The sequence below is a fragment of the Diabrotica virgifera genome, chromosome 3, assembly GCF_917563875.1.
Source record: "Diabrotica virgifera virgifera chromosome 3, PGI_DIABVI_V3a".
In the NCBI taxonomy this organism is placed as follows: domain Eukaryota; kingdom Metazoa; phylum Arthropoda; class Insecta; order Coleoptera; family Chrysomelidae; genus Diabrotica; species Diabrotica virgifera.
The window spans coordinates 157,554,780-157,575,481 of record NC_065445.1 but is presented as its reverse complement, the minus strand read 5'-3'; the positions used below and the strand labels follow the sequence as shown (position 1 = coordinate 157,575,481).

Genomic DNA, 20,702 nt, shown 5'->3' with positions numbered 1-20,702 from the left:
ATTAATATTAAGTAATACTTTGTGAACCAAATGAATAATATTTACCAAAAATTTTGCCAATAATGTAGACGTTAGCGTTAAATTTATTGGGTAATATTCAACAAATTAGACGCATTAAGCAAAAATTCCCATTAGATTTTTGTTTTATACCATACTCTGTATTTATTGGAGTACAAAACAGGGTTGGACAAAAATTGGTTTAAAAAAAACAAAAAACATGTTTTTTTTTGTTTAAAAACAATGTTTTCTGTTTTAAAACAGTTTTTTTTTCATCTAAAAAAAAACCACTGTTTTAAAACAAAAAAACACTGTTTTAAAACAAAAAAACGTTTTAAAATAATTTAACGTATTTCACTGGATTCCCATAAACCTCAACTGGCACAACTATGGGATTCCCGCGAAGACGCGACCTGCGCGCACATGCAACGAGTATTTAACTGTTTCGTTTCCTTATACCACGTGATATTATGTAAATCACATTCGCTATTCAGTTTTTCAGCTTTCAGGATAGGTCGGGAGCTTTAAGTTCTGCTTTATTATAATATAATTTCATATTGGTATCTTCGGTTCTATTTTAATTTCTAGTGGATAGTTGCAGTGTATACAGTGTAAATTATATTAAGTTTATAAATATATCAAGTCAAGGAAGGCGGAGAGATCCAATTTGGATAAATTTTAATTTGATTAAAGTGAATATCAATTTTGAGCTTTGGATAAATGCCAGAGAAATACCTGCACCATAGCAGGTACACCTTAAAAAATATGAAAACCGGAAAAGCCTCTGGACCTGACTACGTCCATAGTGAAATTATACAACTTTTGGAAGAAGACAATTTAGAACTATTGTCAAGACTCTTCAATAGTATATACAAGACTGGTACAATTCCACAAGAATGGTTAACGTCTACGTTTGTACCTATACCTAAATCAAACTACGCAAGAAAATGTAACGAATTTCGATTAATAAGTCTCATGCCCCATATTCTCAAACTATTTTTTAAAAATTTTCCATAACAGAATTTACAAAAAATGCGAAGAAGATATGGGTTCGGAACAATTTGGCTTTCGAAACGGTATGGGCACTCGAGAGACTTTGTTCAGTTTCATTGTTCTCATGCAAAAGTGTCGGGATCAACAAAAATATGTCTACTTGTGCTTTATAGACTATGAAAAGGCTTTTGACAAAGTCAAACATGATCAGCTAATGGGATGCTTGCAAAAAAAGAATACATTAATACAATACGTGAATTCTACTGGTATCAAAACGCCTCTGTTAGAACCGAAATGGGTGATATTGAAACCATAAGCATCCAAAGAGGAGTTAGACAAGGTTGTATATTATCACCATTATTATTCAACTTGTACTCAGAGGAAATTTTCGCACGAGCTGTAGATGAAGCACAAGAAGGCATAAAAGTCAATGGAAAAATCGTGAACAACATCAGGTACGCCGATGATACAGTACTGATTGCTGTCAGTGAAGAAGAACTACAAATTCTGTTAACCAAAGTAGTGCGAGAAAGAGAACTATATGGTCTCAAGGTGAATGTAAAAAAAACTAAAACAATGGTAATTTCAAAAAAGCACACACCAGTTATAAACATCCTAGTCAACAACAATCTCGTTGAACAAGTGAAAAAGTTTAAGTACCTAGGATGTTGGATACATGAAACCTTAGACCAAGAACAAGAGAATTAAATGTAGAATAGAACAGGCAAGAAACACCTTCTTAAAGATGCGACAGTTACTCACTGCCCGCAATCTAGATCTGTCCCTACGATACCGCATGATAAAGTGTTATGTACATAGTGTACTGTTGCACGGCGTGGAAGCTTGGACGTTAACAGTCAGCTCGTTACGACGTTTAGAGAGATTTGAGATGTGGATATTTCGTCGTATGCTGAAAATTCCATGGACCGACCGCGTTAGAAATGAAGAAGTTTTAAGGCGTATGAGTAGAGAACGTGAACTCACAGAAATTGTCAAGAGACGTAAAACATCTTATCTTGGACACATATTTAGACACGACAGGTATAACTTCCTTCAACTTATTATGGAAGGGAAAATAGAAGGAAGACGCGGTCCGGGTAGACGACAAATAACCTGGCTGTGCAACATCAAAGAATGGACAGGATTAGACTTTCAAAGTCTAATAAGAAAAGCCCAGAGAGAAGACTTTGCAGAAGTCATCGCCAACCTTCGCTATGAAGACGGCACCCAAAGAAGAAGATAGCAGATGCAACAGATATTTGGAAGGACTTACTGGGTTATTTCCAAAGTGAAAATGAAGCTCAACCTAACGGTTGTAGCAACGTGTTGGAACTTCATAAAGCAGAAGCACGTTTTCAAATGGCTATAACAGATGCGCATTATTTAGCTTATTTATTAGACCCTCAGTACTTAGGTCAGAAACTCACTGAGGTGGAAGTTGATAGAGCATTGTTATTTATTTCGGATTTTCACCCAAATGTGATGCCCGAGATACTGTCATGTCGTGCCTTAGCACCGCCATTTAATAAACGATATTTGTTTGAAAAAAATACAGTAGACAATTTAAGTTCTTTAACATGGTGGCTATCTCAAAAACAGTTTATTTCATCGGAGTTGTTGCAGTTAACTCAATTATTTTCAGCAGTTGCATCCAGTGCTGGAGTGGAGAGGCTATTTTCTTCATATGCTCTAGTTCACTCGAAATTGAGGAATAGGTTAGGAAGTGATAAAGCTGCTAAGCTAGTAACAATATTTCAACATTTAAATAAAAATTTTTAAGGTTACATTATTAACCGTAAAAGCTCATTATTTATAGTTTTTATTTTTTTAAGGAACATTCATTGTTATTTTTATTTTTTGTGTCACATATCAGTTGCAGGATGTAGGACTGTGTAATAGATGTTGTTGTAATTCAATAAATATTTATTTAATTTCCTAATTTTCTTTTTCTTTCAACTTTATTAGGAGTATTGGTTTAGTTAATGTTACTACAGCACTCAGCACTGTCTACCAGTACTAGTATGCTTGCTACCTGAACATAAATAAAGTTTAGTCAGTTACTTTTTTTCAGTTTTACTTTTTACTTCGCATTAATATTGGTATTGCACCTACTTACTCTATAATCTATGTTTGCAATTTTGCAAATAGCAAACACAAATGTCTCATAACAATGTTGTTTAAATAAACAATAACGAAAAAAAACTATGTTTTAAAACAATGTTTTAAAACAGTGTTTTAAAACACAACTGTTTTTTCCAGTGTTTTTAAACATGTTTTAAAACGTTGTTTTAAAAAGCTTGTTTTAAAACTGCGATTGTAATCTGCGATTCATTGTTGGAATATTTTCCTAGCGTCGCACAGTGGTTCCAAATGCTGAAAACGTGGTCATGACGCGAAAAAAGTCTCTATCTAGGGATTGTTATGTTTACAGTTGTTTTCTCATATTATTCTAGACTTGTAATACGTATGTATAAGGATAAGACTAGATGTATTCTGGTTCATAGCTCAGGAACAAGTTAGCCATGTCCGAGAATATTTTGGCCGACAGACAAAGTGAAAAAGAACGCGTATATCAAGAACGCGTATATCGAAAACGCTTTAAAACGTTTTGTAGTTTATCAATTTTATCGCTGTAAAGCAGATTCTTCTTTTTTAAGTATTTAGTAATGTAAGATGCAAGTTAACTTAATATTTAGTAACAATAACTGCCTTAAATTTGTTAATGCATAAATAGTGAAAATATACTTGAAATAAATCAACATTTTGTAAAGATGCATTCAAAAAGTACAAAATTCTGCATAATTCTGCGACTAATATTTATTACTCTTAAAATATATAGTAAGAAGATATCGAATCACTTTGATTTAGCTGCATATAACTGCCTATGCATTGCTGGCAGTTGCTCGAATACAAAAGTAGGAAATGGCGCATATTACATGATTCTGACGTTTGTTGAGTATGTATGGGCGATTGAACATAAGTATTAGGTTGTGAATATTGTACTTCATAAAGAAAATGTATTGGTAATCAGCAATTTCAAAAGTCCCTTATAATATAAAATTTTAAACAAATATGCGTTTAAGATAAAATTTTCGAATTTCTTTCGACCATATTGGATCCGCCATTTTGTTTTAAAAAAAGTAATGTTAGATTTGTAATCAGCGACCTTAAACTACCAAATTTGACAAAAAAAATTGCATTTTGATTGATATTTTCAATGTCTTTCCGCCATATTGGATCCGCCATTTTGTTTTTCAGAATAAATAATGTCAGATTCGTAATCAGCGATGCCAAAAACTCTTGAAAACGAAAGTAACTCCGAGGTGTATAAACAATATACGCTTTTAAAGGTTCCTGACGACGTTTTCGGCATTTGGAACCATAGTGCGTCGCCCGTTTGGTACTTTAGTACCTGGGTTAACAGATTACTTGATTCGTTGTCGACATTCATTTCACTCATTTCATCGTTCCCGTTAGAGGTCAGTCTAACCCTACTCCAGTGTAAATATTTTAATATTTATACCATCTTCTCAGTGCGTTTTGATTCAAATCAGTCTTCTTGCAAAGCCTCTTTGATAAAGGGTAGACACTGAAACACGGTGTCAGAGGATGACAAGAGACTCGATTTGAATCAAAACGAAACCGATTATTTTCATTTTTATTAGATTTGCCATTCTTGTAATTGTAGATAATATTCATGTAGAGTAAATATTTATTGAAATATTTCTCTTCGCGCCAATAATGTAAACTCAACAAATGTGTTTATGGTTTATTTTTGGTTGATTGCACAGTAAACGAAAAAAAGATAATATAGACAAAATAATTCCTCTTGCAGTTCCTCGTGCTCTAGAATCCGAATTTAAGATTGACAACTTATATTTTAACCCAGATATGTTTGATAAGACAAGTACTGAATATAAGGCTTTATCTGACGCATTGGAAAAACAGATACAAGAAGCTTTGCGGTCTGATGAGAGACTGAAATATGCACCTGAAGAATTTGAAGTAAAAGTTATGGAATTTATGTAAGTGTTTCTAGATTTCTCTATTAAAATGGGAAATAAGCCACAATTTAACTAAAAAAATGATTTTATTAACGTTTCGACAATTTTTTTAAAATTGTGGCTTATTTCCCATTTAGAATAGTAGGTTATAAAAATTCAGAACTTCAGAACAACATTCTTTATTAAAAAAATTAAATTCTTATACATAAATTTCTGTTTTAGGCCTGGTAGTGTAATTGTCAAATATAGAATCACTTGGAAATCAAAACAAAGGCCCCAAGTTGAAGAAACTGCTACAACAAATACTGCCGATCCTATAGATGAAAACTCTCTCAGCAGAATTATAACAGAACATCTAAAAACAAATAATGATCTTATGGGAGAATATCACGTCCCAGAAAGTTCCATCAGATCTGAAAGAATACTTGATCAGTGCAAAATACAAAACAATGGCTGTGAACATCTTTGTATTTTCGATTATAATAACTTGGATTTTCAGTGTGTCTGTCCTGACGACAAACATCTTAGTTCAAATGGAAAACATTGTATAGATAGTATACCGATTATGTCTGAATTAGACATACCTAATTTAGAAAGTGAACCAGAAACCAAAGCCGAACCAGAACCCTTACCCGAACCAGAACCCTTACCCGAACCTGAACCGGAACCAACACCCGAACCTGAGCCTAAATCAGAACCTGAACCAAAATTAGAACCAGAACCTGCACCCGAATCTGAACCAAAAGCAGAACCAGAACCTACACCCGAACCTGAACCCAAAACAGAATCAGTACCTACACCCGAACCTGAACCCAAAACAGAACCAGAACCTACACCTGAACCCAAATCAGAACTAGAGCCAAAAGCCGCACATAAACCCATGGCTGAAACAGAATCTACAGCAGAGCCGGAGCCATCTCCAGAACCAGAACCGGAACCTACAATTGAACCGGAAATTAAAACAGTAAAAGTGCCAGTATCTGAGTGGGAACATCAAACTGAACCTGAACCAAGTGCAGAACCAGAAGCTACGCCAAAACCAGCACCAGAAGCAGCACAAATGGACAAGATTACAAAACTGGAACATGAATCTAAAACTGAAGCAACATCAAACAAAGAAATTAATGATGAACATACACTTAAAATAGAACGTATTCCCGAAGTAGAACAAGAAACTCAACAAGACATCGAACATATGAGAAGTTTCTACAATGAGAGTCCCACGCACTCAGACGTTCACGTGGTGGAGATGCAGACTTCTTTGCCTACTACTACGAAGAACTATTCATCCGATTTTGTAATTCCATTGTCAGATAATGATGACAATCAAGTTTCTGATGAGCCGCAAGTAACTACTAAGAAGTCACCAGATTCCGTAGATAACGGTAGGCGTAACAATTTTAATAATTTAACGAGGTTCCTCATGTTTAGGAAAACTGAAAAGACCAAGCCATAGCGTTTTACCTATACAATTGCTAATCTCCGCTTTATTTCTTAGTGTACCCTCCGAAATTAGTTGTCAATGAGTCAATGACCCTAGGTACACATATTGGTTGACAATAATAATATTGTAAATTTCTGGAAGATGACAACTAATTCTGAGCGATAGATGATCTGCTTATACACTCACCGGCCCAAAATTCAGCCACCCAAATTTTTTTATTAAGTTTGACAATCGATAACTTTATTATAGTACATTCTTTCACGGTTTTGCTGTAAATTCTAAAGAACCCCTTAGATTGACATGAAATTTGGCATACGCATAGCTAACATGTCAAAGAAAAAAAGTGATATTGTGCCGATGTGTGCTTTTGCCCTGGGGGTGACTTTCACCCCCTCTTGTGGGTGAAAAAATATATGTCCAAAATAAGACCGGAAATGGATAAACTGACTAATAAATAACTTTTGTTCTATAGAGCTTTTTCGCCATGTCAACACTTTTCGAGTTATTTGCGTGTGAATATGTTCATGTTTCAACAAAACAACCATGTTTTAGACGGTTTTTCGCAAATACATAACTCAAAAAGTAAGTTATGTCGAAAAAAATATTCTTTGCAAAAATATAGCCTGTAAAAAAGTAAAAAAAAAATGGTGTACGCTTGAGGTCTCTGGACCTCATAGAACCAGAGTTGTAGCCAATGAAAAATAGGTTCATATTCGCCAAATTTCAAATGGAATATTTCAACGTGAAATATCCAAAAAATGAAGCACTTTTTGGGGAAAACCCATTATAACTTTTTTAAAGTGTTTAAAATAGGCTTTATTTCTATTGTTATAACAAGTTTTCAGCTACAAATTTAAGCAAGTTACGCTCAAAAGAAAGTTGGTCCCTTTTGGTTTGGCAAAAAAAATCAGGAAGATCCTAATTAGCAACTGTAAGTTCCATCGGTTTAAAGTGCTTATTTCTGAAAAAATTTGGTTTTAAAGTAAAATTTTTAAAAATTTTAATTTTGAAAAAAAATGTTTTTTTCGAAATAACTTAAAAATTGTTAGAGATACCAAAAATCTCAAAAAACAAAAAAAGTCAGCATTGCTTTTCTGAATATCTTGTATTTTTTTGTTTTTATGTAAGACAAAAATTGATTAAGATTTGGTGTTTCTAAATTTGCATACACTCGTGATCAGTGACTCGTTCAAGCCCTTCTAACTACAGCCCTTTCAAAAATAAGGACTTTGAACGGATGAAACTTACAGATCATATAAACAATACATACACGACTAAAGAAACTTATGAAGTGGTAACGATTAAGTTCATTTGAGATACTAATAATTAGGAGGTGATTTTCCCGATTTTTTTACCACAAAAAAGGGATTAACTTTATTTTGAGCATAACTTGTTCACTTTTGATGCTAGAAATTTTTTTTATAAAACAAAAATGAAGCTTTTTTAAACAGTTTAAATAAGTTGTAATACGTTTTTCCCAAAAAGTGCTTTATTTTTTGGTTATTTCACGTTAAACTGTTCCATTTGAGAGTTGACGAATATGAACCTATTTTTCATTAGCTATACCTCTGCTTCTACTAGGTATAGAGACCTAATATATACATAATTTTTTCAATTTTTTACAGGCTATATTTTTGCTAAGAATGTTTTTTTCGACAAAATACTTACTTTTTGAGTTATTTGCGAAAAACCGTCTAAAAGCGTGGTTATTTTGTTGAAAAATGAACATATTCACTCGCAAATAACTCGAAAAGTATTAACTCTATAGAAAAACTCTATAGAACAGTTACTTAAAATTACTCAATTTATCCATTTCCGGACTTACTTTGTCCGTATATTTTTTCACCCCCGAGAAGAGGTGGGTGAAACTCACCCCCGGGGCAAAAGCACACCTCGGCACAATATCACTTTTTTTCTTTGACTTGTTAGCTATGTGTATGCCAAATTCCATGTCAATCTAAGTGGTTCTTTAAAATTTAGAGGTTTTGCAATATTTTACCGTTAAAGAACGTACTATTATTTGTATTCCGATTTTCATTATTCTTGCATCAGTTTGTAGGTACATACATTTTCATGTCGTTTGTTATTATTCCGGTAACAAAATTTTTTTGCTAATATAGTATTAGACGGGGTTGAATGGAAGCGTTGTATTTTCACCTAACTTTAAAAAATTCTGTGGAAAAATTGGAGGGCTGATTTTCTTATATACTCCTTTTGTATTATCCTGGACGTATTCCAAAGATTTTGTTTTTTGAAATATCCGAATATCTCTTTTCTTTTAAAAGCTGTAAATAAAAACACTGCTTTTAAGGTTTACTTAATTAAAAATATCAAACGCACTAAAATTAACAACACAAAACAAAATTAACAACAATACAAAATTCACAACAAAACAAAACAATTCAATAGCGGGTATGTCCACCTCTCGCATCAACGACTGCTCGCAATCTGTTTGGCATCTAATAAAGATGTGTTATCCTTGCCTGGGGAATAGCCCGATATTCCTCTACCAGGGCCACAACTGTAGCAAATTTTCTGGAGGCCTAGGAGACGGCGAATAGCTATTTTTAATTCATCCCATAAATGCCCAAGAGGATTGAGATCGGGGCCGCGTGCATGCCATTCTAATCTTATTAATCCAACTTCTAAAGATATTTATGTTAATCAGTGTTAATCAGTGTTTTTATTTACCAAAAATTGTACAGCACTTACAAGAAAAGAGATATTCGGATAATTCAAAAAGCAAAATCTTAGGAATATCTCCAGGATAATACAAAAGCAGTATGTAACAAAATCAGCCCTCCAATTTTTCCACAGAATTTTTTAAAGTTAGGAGAAAATACGACGCCTCCATTCACCCCCATATAATGCCATCTAAGCAAAAAAAAATTTGCAACTGACTATACATATATTTTTTAGGAATCCTTGTAGGATCACCGACGGAAAAAGCCGCAGAAGAACATCGCAGTTTATCTAAGGCTAGTTCAGACTCAGAAAACTTCTTCCTAAATCCAATACTAGCAGATTCGATAACTACTACCACTTCCACTGAAAGTTCTGACGAAGAAACTCAACCAAGGAAAAATAAGAACATTTATGAGCACGATACATTCAATAAAACAAATAAATCAGGTAGGTATCTTTTGTGTAATATTTTGGCATGATCTGAATATAAAATAATTTTCTCAAAATTTACCTAGGGAACCGAACATTTAATTATTAAAAATAAATATCAATTTTCAATTTCGTTGCAACACGAAACTAACTAGAGCCGCATTATATTCTAATCAGAGAGTGCAGCAAGCACCTCTACCGGTTTCGAAACTTATTAGTCTCTCATCAGGAGGCACATATGCTGCTCTATCTGACCCAACCAGGACAAACCCCGGCGTGCAGTTACAGATTGCAACGAACGAAATGGCAGGGATGCCCTAGCTGCAACTGCTAGCAAAAGACGTAAGTTTTCATTCTAATAGCACATAAAATAACATCAAAAATAATACTTTACATCCCACCAGATTGAAAACAATGAGAACGTTCTCTGGTTATATCTCCGAGGCTTTTAAAATTTGCAAGCCATAACGGATGCTGAGACTAAAGAAAATGAGGGAATTTTACAATTTATAATTCACGTCCCATCTGCTCAGCGCGGTAAAGTTCCAACGAGAATGCCATTTCGTTCGTTGCAATCTGTAACTGCACGCCGGGGTTTGTCCTGGTTGAGTCAGAGAGAGCAGCATATGTGCCTCCTGATGAGAGACTAATAAGTTTCGAAACCGGCAGAGGTGCTTGCTGCACTCTCTGATTGAATTAGAATATAATGCGACTGTAGTTTCGTGTTGCAACGAAATTGAAAATGGTTATTCATTTTTGATTTACATGTTTACTCTGATTGGAGCACGAAGGGAACCATTCTCGTTGGAACTTTACCACGCTGAGCATATGGGACGTGAATTATAAATTGTAAAATTCCCTCATCTTCTTTAGTCTCAGCATCCGTTATGGTTTGCAAATTTTAGAAGCCTCGGAGGTGTAACCAGAGAAGGTTCCCATTGTTTCCAATCGGGTGGTATGTAGAGTAATATTTTTGATGTTATTTTATGTGCTATTAGATTTAAAACTTAGTCATTTAATTATTAAATTCAATTGCTGGCGATACAAATATTTTAAATATCCATTTTTACATCCTTCTGATGAGTAAATGTTTAGCTAAGTAGTATCTTATACGAAGGTATGCTGGGCTGTTAGGGGTTTCGCTCCATTCAAGTCACCAGGTGACCACGAAATTATACCGGCTCTGCTTCAGCAGGGTTTGCACCTTATTGCTCCCACACTGGTCAGGATATTTAGGGCCTGTCTTGGGATAGGGTATATTCCTTTACCCTGGAGGAGGACTAGGGTCGTATTTATTGCTAAACCGGGTAAAACTAATTTTACCCTTGCTAAATCGTTCCGGCCAATCAGTCTTTCATCCTTCCTTCTAAAGGCTCTAGAGAGACAAGTGGACCGCTTCATACATGATGGAGCACTTAGGGGCAACCCTTTGCATGCACGTCAATACGCCTACCAGGCTGGGAAGAGCTTTCGGAGAGCCAAATGGGGTCTGCAGCCGAAAATTCTACATTAGATATACCAATCAATGATAAAGCCTATACTGACCTATGGGACCAGCGTATGGTGGCCCCCGGCTAGACTGTCTTCAGTCAAGGTCCAGTTGGTTCACCTACAGTGGTTGGTTCTCATCCCCCTCCTTCTTCTTCTTCTTCTTTTATATAGGCAGTACTGCCGGTTTTTCTTCAACGGTGCCTTTCATTCTGCCCCTAAGTTGTCATTCCATCTTTTCCTTGGGCGTCCTATACTTCTCCTGCCTAACGGTGACTTGTCCCTGGCTATTCTTACTATCCTTGATTCAGACATTCTGCTTGTGTGCTCATTCCACTCTTCTATTCTGTTCTTTCTTCTTCTTATGGTGCCTATCCGTTACGGATGTTGGACACTAACATGGCTATTCTGACTTTGTTGACTGCTGCCCTGAAAAGTCCGGTAGTGGTTAAGTTAAACCATTTTCGCAGGTTATGCAGCCAGGATATTCTTCTTCGTCCTGGACCTCTTTTTCCATGCACTTTACCTTGAAGTATGGTCCGAAGTAGGTCATATCATTGTTCATTGCGCATTATATGGCCCAGGTATTCCAGTTTGCGACGTTTTATGGTTACGACCAGTTCGCGCTCTTTACCCATTCTATGTAGAAATCCTCAACATGCGTCTATAGCACCACATCTCAAATGCTTCGAGTCTCTTCAGTGATGCTTCAGTTAAGGTCCATGACTCCACGCCATATAAAAGAACGGAGAATACGTAGCATTTTAGTAAACGAACTTTTATTTCCAATTTTATATCGTGGCTGTTGAAAGATTTTTTTCATTTTGACGAAAGTTGATCTTGTTTTCTCGATCCTTATCTTAATTTCCGTCGATTGGTCCCACTGTTCATATACGTTTGCACCCAAATAACAAAAGTTGGTGATTTGTGTTATAGGTTGTTGGTTAACTAGTAATTGACCAGGTGGTATCCTATTTTTGCTTATAACCATGTATTTGGTTTTTTTATATTAAAATCAAGCCCAAACCTGCTACTTACTTCTGCCACCCTGGAGACAAGTGTCTGCAGACCTTCAAGACTGTCTGTAAAAATGACAGTGTCATCAGCGTATCTTATGTTGTTTAATCGTTCTCCGTTTATAAGTATTCCTCGTCTATGTCCTTAGTGCTAGGTTCATAATGTGCTCTGAATATGTATTGAACAATAATGGGGACAATATACATCCCTGTCGCACACCTCTTTTTATCTTTATGTCGTCTGTTAACTGATCCCCTACTCTAACAGCTGCAGTTTGTTCGTAATAGATATTGTTTATTATACGGCGATCTCTGCTGTCTAGACCAATTGAATTTAATATTTTCATCAGTTCGCCATGTTTTATTCTATCGAACGCTTTCTGGTAATCAACAAAACACACATATATATCACAATTCACGTCTCTACATATTTGAAAGAGAACTTGTATTGCAAAAAGTGCCTCTCTAGTACCCAATGCATCCCTGAAGCCGAATTGTGTGTTTGTCATGTGTTCTTCACACTTTTTATATATTCTTTTATGTATAATTTTTAAAAAAGTTTTCAGGAGATGGCTCATAAGGCTTATTATTCGATAATCTTCACATTTTTTGGCATTGGGTTTTTTAGGTATTGTTATAAAAGTTTATCTTAGCCACTGTTGGGGTATTATTCCACTTTGGTATATATTGTTGAAGATCAAGGTAAGTCTTTTTACTTCGTCTTGATCCATAATTTTCAAAAATTCTGAGTAGAACTCGTCTGGTCCTGCAGCTTTTCCCTCCTTAATGTTGTTTATAGCAGCTTCTACTTCCGCTTCGAGAATAGGTGATCCGGTATCGTCATTTTTATTTTGTGTGATGGTGACATTCCTATCGTCTTCAAATGTTGTTGTCACATAGTTCATCTATGTTGTTTTTGTTTCTTCAATATCAACTATTGGATTTCATTGAGCGTCTCTTAAGTGTCCCGGCCTTTTTGATTTATAGATGCCTGCTGCTTCTTTGATCTTTTTGTGGAGGTTGAAGGAATCGTGTTTACGTTGAAATATCTCGATTTCTTCACACTGTTCTTCCAGATTTCTGTTGTTAGCTTCTCTGACAGCTTTTTTTATCTCTTTGTCTAGAAACTGATATGCAACGTAGTCTTTCCGCTTGGATTCTCTTCTTCTGTCCATCATCTATAATATACCGTCGGTCATCCATGGTTTTTTCTTTACTGTCTTTTTCGGTCGCAGGTATTGGTCTAATATTTCCTTCCCAATGTTTTCTAAGTGGTTTATTTCTGTGTTAACATCAATATCTACTTCTGACTTAGATATGTTGTTCTTCAGATATTCCCGTACTTCTTGCTTTATGTCATCATCTCTTAGTTGTTTGAGATCGTATCTTATAGGATTAGGTTTGGGGATTTTTTTAAATTTCAGACGAAACTTACCGACAAGTGGGTTATGGTCTGACTTAATATCTGTACCAAGGTAGGTTTTCACTGATGTTATTGAGTTTTGGAATCTTTTATTTATTTATTAAAATATAGTCAATCTGGTTTCTTATGAGATTTTCTGGCGTGTCACCGGGTAAGCGCCATGTGTACAACCTTCTGTATGGTAATTTGAAGAGTGTATTGGTGATTACCAACTCTTCTTCCGTAGCAAATGTGAGTAGACGTTCTCCTCTCTCATTTCGCTCACCCAAACCCCATGAACCTACTACTTCACCATAACTACCCTTACCGATTTTGGCATTAAAGGCACCCATAACTAGCGTTACTTCATTGGTTTTAACTTACTTAGGACTTTCCTTAAATCGTAATAAAAAGCCTCTATTACTTCGTCTGATTTGTCTGCTGTGGGTGCGTATATTTTGGATTATGTTGGTTTTTGCTGGGAATAAATCCAATTGAATGAGCATGATTCTCTCGGATATTGGAACAAAATTCGTAACGTATTTTTTTATTTGTTTATTTAAAATTATTCCAACGCCATGCTTTTGTTGACCTTCTGTATTTCCAGAGTAATATACTTAGTGCTCGTTTATTTGACATTTTCCGGCATCAGGCCATCGCATTTCACTGATGCCCATTATATCGATATTCAGTCTTTCCATTTCATGGATGGCATTATAAATTTTGCCTGCTTCGTACATGGTCTTGACGTTCCAGGTGCATATTTTAATAAACTGCTTGATTTTTCTAGGTGTATCCTTTCCTTTTACTTGGGGGTTTCGCTTGCTAACGACCTGGGAGGCCCCATGGTTCTGTGTTGTTATTCCTCCCCTGTCGGATCTTGCACTCCGATATACATGATCAGTAGTCTTCACTCTCAAAGCTGTAGCCATGATAGATGTACAAGAGATATCCATATGGATCTTTAATGTAGTGGTTTCTCCTTGCCTTCTACATTCTTACGCCGTTGACCTAGTTCTCGGTTCATCCGCGTTTAGGGCCAGTTTCCCAACCCTAGGACAAAAGAGTGCCCTACCACTTACCAACTCATCCGCCCGAAGCCATTGGTAGGTAACTGGGGGATTGCTTATACCGGCAATCACTCGGACGTCAGAGCCTCGTTTGTTATCTAGCAGAATGCACCAACTCCAATTTGCATCTTATTGGTTCTTTGGAAATTACTAAGCTTTTTGTTTTTTTGGGCTGATATTTTCATATTCATTTCTTTTGCGTTGAATGTTGATCTCGTGCAGTAATCTTTGTAGGTCGTCTTCGCACTCTGCTACTAACACGGTGTCATCAGCGTAAAAGAGTAATTTTATCTCTCTGTCGCCCATTTTGTATCCTCTTTTTTTTTCTTCACTTGTTTTATTATTGCATCCAACATTATGTTAAACAGTTGAGGGCTTAGTGAATCTCCTTGCCTGATTCCTGTGTATGTTTCTATGGGTTCTGTTATTATTCCATTGACTTTCATTTCTATTTTATTTCTTACATATTATGTTTTCTATCAGTTTTATGATATCCAGTGGTAAATTTTTGTCATATAATAGGTGTATCACATCTTTTAATTGGATTCTATCAAACGCTTTCTCTAGGTCTATGAGGATGGTTCTCTAGGCTGGTTTGTTATATTCTAATGACTTCTCCGCTATTTGCCTTATCACAAAAACTGCATCGTTACATGATCTTCCACTTCTAAATCCTTGTTGTTCATCCGATATATTTATGCACGCCATTATTTTCTCCATAAGTATTTTTGTTGTATAGTTTCAGTATAGTTTTGTTCTGAAGCTATTTCATTGTGGCATTTTTATAATGAATTATTTTAAATGGGAAATAAGCCATAATTTTATTAAAAAAATGAATTTATTAACGTTTCGACGCCCAAGTTGGGTGTCGTTGTCAAAATACAAAATAATACTAAATAAACAAAAATGTTGTTGCTTAGTAAAAAATTCTTCTAATAATTTATTTAATCTGACTCATTTATATCGGCATTTCAGGCATGTATTATACATTTTAAAGTAGAAGACTTTAAAATGATATTGCCAATATTGATGAGCTGCTATTATAAAATAAATTCATTTTTTTAGTAAAATTGTGGCTTATTTCCCATTTAAAATAATTCAGTATAGTGCTCAGTAAATTTATCCCTCTATAGTTACTGGGGTCTGCTCTGTCTCCTTTCTTAAATAACGCTATCATTTGAGAGGTTCTCCATTCTTCTGGAATTCTTCCTGTATTTATTATTTTACTTATCAGGATATTCAGTTCTTTGCGAAGTCTTTCTCCTCCGTATTTTAAAAGTTCATTAGCTATTCCATCTTTCCCAGGAGCTTTTCGATTTTTCATCTTTTTTAAGGCATTCTTTATATCTTCCTCTTTAATTTCTGTTTGCTAATCCGATTCTAATTCTGGTGTTTCCAATTCTTCGAGATTAGCTGTTTGATAGAGGTTTTTTAGGTAAGTTGTCCATGTATTTGTATCAATATGTTTTACTTCTATCAGTTCCTTCATCCTTCTTTTTTGCGAATGAGAATTTCCTGGGAAACAATTTTGAGAAGAGTGGATATAAATAGAGAACTGCTGAAAAAAAGTTAAAGAACACCGGTTTAAATTGACAATCACTTTTAAGGATCCCTCAAAATCGAGAACGATTTGTCGAAATTGCAGCCAACTTTCTGTGAAGCTGACGCAGCACAAGAAGAAGAGATACGATGAGCCATAAGACCGTTATGTTAAGAAATCATTAAAACAGAATTATATTTAAGTTTTTAAATAATTAATTATAACCACAGAAAAATTTTCTCAACTCTTATTTATTTAAACAGATCAATAGGCCTTGGAGGCCTATGGCTAAAAATACAATTGATATAATACAATAGTACAATAATATAATACAACGATAATACTATATATTACTTACAATACTTATACGAATTATACCTAAGATATGCAGACGATGTAGTAGTAATAGCATCAAGTTTTGAAGAACTACAAACCATGCTAACCGAACTAGCAAACGAATCCGAACAAATAGATCTAAAAATGAATTTTACCAAAACTAAAACAATGACAAACACACAAGATAATACAAACGTAATACTAAACGAAACCACAATAGAAGCGTTAATGATTATATATTTTTGGGACAGATAATAAAAATAAATAAGGAAAACCAAACAGCGGAGGTAAAAAGAAGGGTCAGATTAACCTGGGCAGGATTTGGGAAATTAAAATGGCTCTTAAAGAATAAAAAGATACCTACAACAATACTTGAAAACAAGAGTGTTTGACCCGTGCGTACTCCCAATTCTCACATACGCATGCTAAACATGGACCTTGACCAAAGCAAACATGGATAAAATAATGAAAAGACAAAGAGCCATGGAGAGAGCAATGTTAGGAGTAAAATTAACAGACAAAAAGCAAAACAACTGGGTAAGAAATAAAACAAAAGTCAAAGACGCAGGACAACAAATAGCCAGGCTAAAATGGAGCTTCGCAGGTCATAACGCTAGACAAACGGACAATAGGTGGAATACCACGATACAACAACGGAGACCATGGACAGGAAAGAGAGCAAGAGGACGACCCCAGATGAGATGGGGAGACGACATTAAAAAGATCGGAGGAACGCATTGGAAACAGAAACACTAAACAGAAGCGAATGGAGGAAACTAGGGGAAGCCTATGTTCAAAATTGGACGAATTAAAGGGCAAAAGATAAAGAAGAATACGAATTAATAAACTCGAAACACATTCAGAAGGAAACATGGGCAGACTACTTCCGATCTCTATTTGCTAAAGGCGACGATAATGAACCACCAACACCTGAAGTTACGACAAACGAAGAAATAAACATCGAGGAGGAAGAGGTAAAGGAAGCATTAAGAAAATTAAAAAATAGAAAATCTCCAGGAGAGGACCGAATATCGAACGAACTCCTAAAGTACGGAGGACAAGATCTAACTAAACAACTATTAAAACTAATACAAAAAATAATAGAACAAAACAGAATACCACAAGAATGGAGATCAAGCATCCTATAGGCCTGGATCTCGCTTACCAAAAAAAGTTGATTAATAGCAAGCTGAAAATTTGTTAATAGCTTCACGGTGTCTAGTCGGACAAACTTTGACGTATTGGAACACTGGAACAGGGGACGTTTTAATTGTGGAACAGTTTAAAAATTTGGAACGTCAGATTACGGAAACGTCCGATGTATTTTGTCGGACAGAACATCCAATTGATTTGTTACCCTTTCATTAAACTCTCATGCAAAAATCAAACTGCTATTACTAACCAACATCATTCCTGTCATTTGACATGTTCTTCGTGTTCCACTCATTAAAATGCCCAGCTGGTGATAAACACCAGTCTGATTTTTGCATGAGAGTTTAATGAAATGGTAACAAATCAATTGGAAGTTCTGTCCGACAAAATACATGGAACGTTTTCGTAGTCTGACGTTCCAAATTTTTAACCCGTTCCACAATTAAAACTTCCCCTGTTCCAATGTTTTCAGTTTTGTCCGACTAGACACCGCTAAGCTATTAACAAATGTTCAGCTTGCTATTAATCAAGTTTTTTTTTTGGTACGCAGGATCCAGGTCTACTAATACCTCTCTTCAAAAAAAGAGACAAATCGGACCCGGATAATTACAGAGGAATTAACTTATTAAACACAACATTAAAATTAACAACCAAAGTGATAAACAAGAAATTTAATGAAATTATAACATTAGCAGAAGAACAACAAGGTTTTAGGCCGGGAAGGTCATGCACTGACGCTATATTTATAATGAGGCAAGTTCAAGAGAAATTTTTGGAATGCAACAAACCGGCATATTTATGTTTCGTGGACCTTAAGAAAGCATTTGACAGGGTCACATTAAAGGATGTTATCCATTTGTTATACTCGAGAGAGGTACCTCTAGGAATAATTAAAACGATCGAAAACATCTACGACAACAACACAATAAAAGTAAAAGTGGAAGATGAACTAACTGACCCAATTGAAGCCGGCAATGAGATAAGACAGGGGGATTCCTTGAGTCCTTTATTGTTCAACCTGATCATGGACGAAATAATAAAAAAAGTAAGAACTAAAAAAGGATACCAAATGGGAGAAAAACAACTTAAAATAATCTCCTATGCGGACGATGCAATACTAATCTCTCAAAGTAAAGATGATTTACAATGTATGCTGCACCAATTCGACATAATCGCCAGAAAATTTAACATGTTAATTTCCTCAAAAAAGACAAAATGCATGGTTATAATAACAGATCCAATAAGATGTAAATTGGAGCTGGAAGATCAGATAATAGAACAAGTGATGGAGTTTAAATACCTAGGCATCACACTATCTAGCTATGGAAGGCTCGAAACAGAAGTGGAAGATCAAGAGAATAGAGCAAACAGAGCCGCAGGTTGCCTGAATGCACAATATGGAGAAATAAAAATATCGGAAAAGAAATGAAAGACAGAATTTACAAAAGAGTCATCAGACCAATAATGACATACCCTTCAGAAACATGAACTGACACAGAGAGGGCAAAAATATTGCTCGAAACAGCGGAGATGAAAACCCTTCGAAAAATCGATGGTAAGACTCTATGGGACAGAGTATATACGACGGAGATGTAAGGTGGATAACATTAATAACTGGGTAAGAAACAGAAGAATAGAATGGAATGACCACACAAGCCGAATGACAACAAATAGGGCAGTCAGGACAGCAAGAGACGGTTCCCCAATAGAAAGACGATCAGTGGAAAGACCACGAAAACGATGGAACGACAACTTACTAGAGGCACATTGAAAAAACAGACAGAGTCATGTCTATACAAAAAGAAAAAGAAGAAGAAGGCAATACTTGTATCAAGTGGGATGGCTTCTTGTCCAATCATGCTCCTTGCCTACTAAATCGACTTACAATTTTCCTCCATTCGTCCCTGTTTGTAACTATTTCTTCCCAACCAATAACTCCCTCGTTTCTGAGATCTTCCTGTACACTATCAAACCATCTTTTTCTGGGCCTTCCATTCCTCCTTTTCGTGATTGGGTCCCGTTTTAGGCATCCTCTTCCTTTCCATTGTCATCACGTGTCCCATCCATCTCACTCTCTGTGCTTTTATGAAGCGACTGATGCTTGGTTCGTTATACAGTTCTTCTAATTCCTTGTTTTTTCATCGTACCCAACCTTCCTCCGTGTTTTTGCCTCCATATATAGCTCTGAGTATTTTCCTTTCCCATCGTTTCAATTTCTCCGTACATATTTGCTTTTTTCATTGTCTTCGCTACCATACGTCACTATGGGAGTAGAAAGGTAGCCACTTCAGCGCACTTTGACCTTTGAACCCTCGCGATACAACATCGCGCGTGACTACAGCAGAACGCGTGACTCCGGCGTGGGTGACGTCAGTGGAGTAACTTGTCGGGACTTGTCGGGTGACGTCAGTGGGGTGACTTGGCCGGACTTGTCGGGTGACGTCAGGGGGTGACTTGTCGGGTGACGTTAGTGGGCCACAACTCCGATTAATTATTTTAATTATTTTTAATCATATTTTAAGTCATTATAATAGTCAAGTATGTCAATAACCATTAATATTAAACAAAAAATTTTTCCTTAGGAGGGAATTGAACCAAGTACTAACACGACAGTAACTAGATACACATTCCGCGAACCCACGCAAACGCTTGCTAGACACTGGTAATATAAGGTATAAAAAAAAACAAATAGATAGGTAAAAATTGTAAAGAAAATTACTACATACTTAAATGTATTATAAAATTAATATATTCCTAAATTTTAGAAGAAACATTCGTAAATAGGTACATTTATACAAAACACAAAAGCATGTAGGTACCTACACACACATAGGTATTACTGTATATGAAGAAGCTGCTATAACAGGACAAAGGGATATCTTCTAAGCAGCTCAATGTACATGCAAGATATCGCTTGAAAACTTATTGCCAATAGATGAAAAATCAAACACATCATACCGCAGGTCATCCTCACATTATGACCAAACCACCGAACGTGTCTAAGTATAGGTACCTACAAGGCTCTCGTCTCTCACACAGATACACACAGATGACCTACAATATTCCTATGTAATTATGGGTATTAACCAGCGAATTCTTACAGTATGACCAAACCAACAAACATCCACTATAATATTAAAAGGCAA

General features: G+C 35.6%; 1 protein-coding gene across 1 annotated transcript in view; it reads left to right on the top strand.

Moving 5' to 3' along the window:
* Window positions 1-20,702, top strand: part of LOC114345298 (uncharacterized) — a 436,109-nt gene that overhangs the window by 26,706 nt on the left and 388,701 nt on the right. The window contains exons 7-9 of the mRNA XM_050647575.1: window positions 4,826-5,015; window positions 5,217-6,379; window positions 9,358-9,570. Of these exons, the coding sequence (XP_050503532.1) occupies window positions 4,826-5,015; window positions 5,217-6,379; window positions 9,358-9,570 (1,566 nt within the window). The remainder of the gene's footprint in view (window positions 1-4,825; window positions 5,016-5,216; window positions 6,380-9,357; window positions 9,571-20,702) is intronic.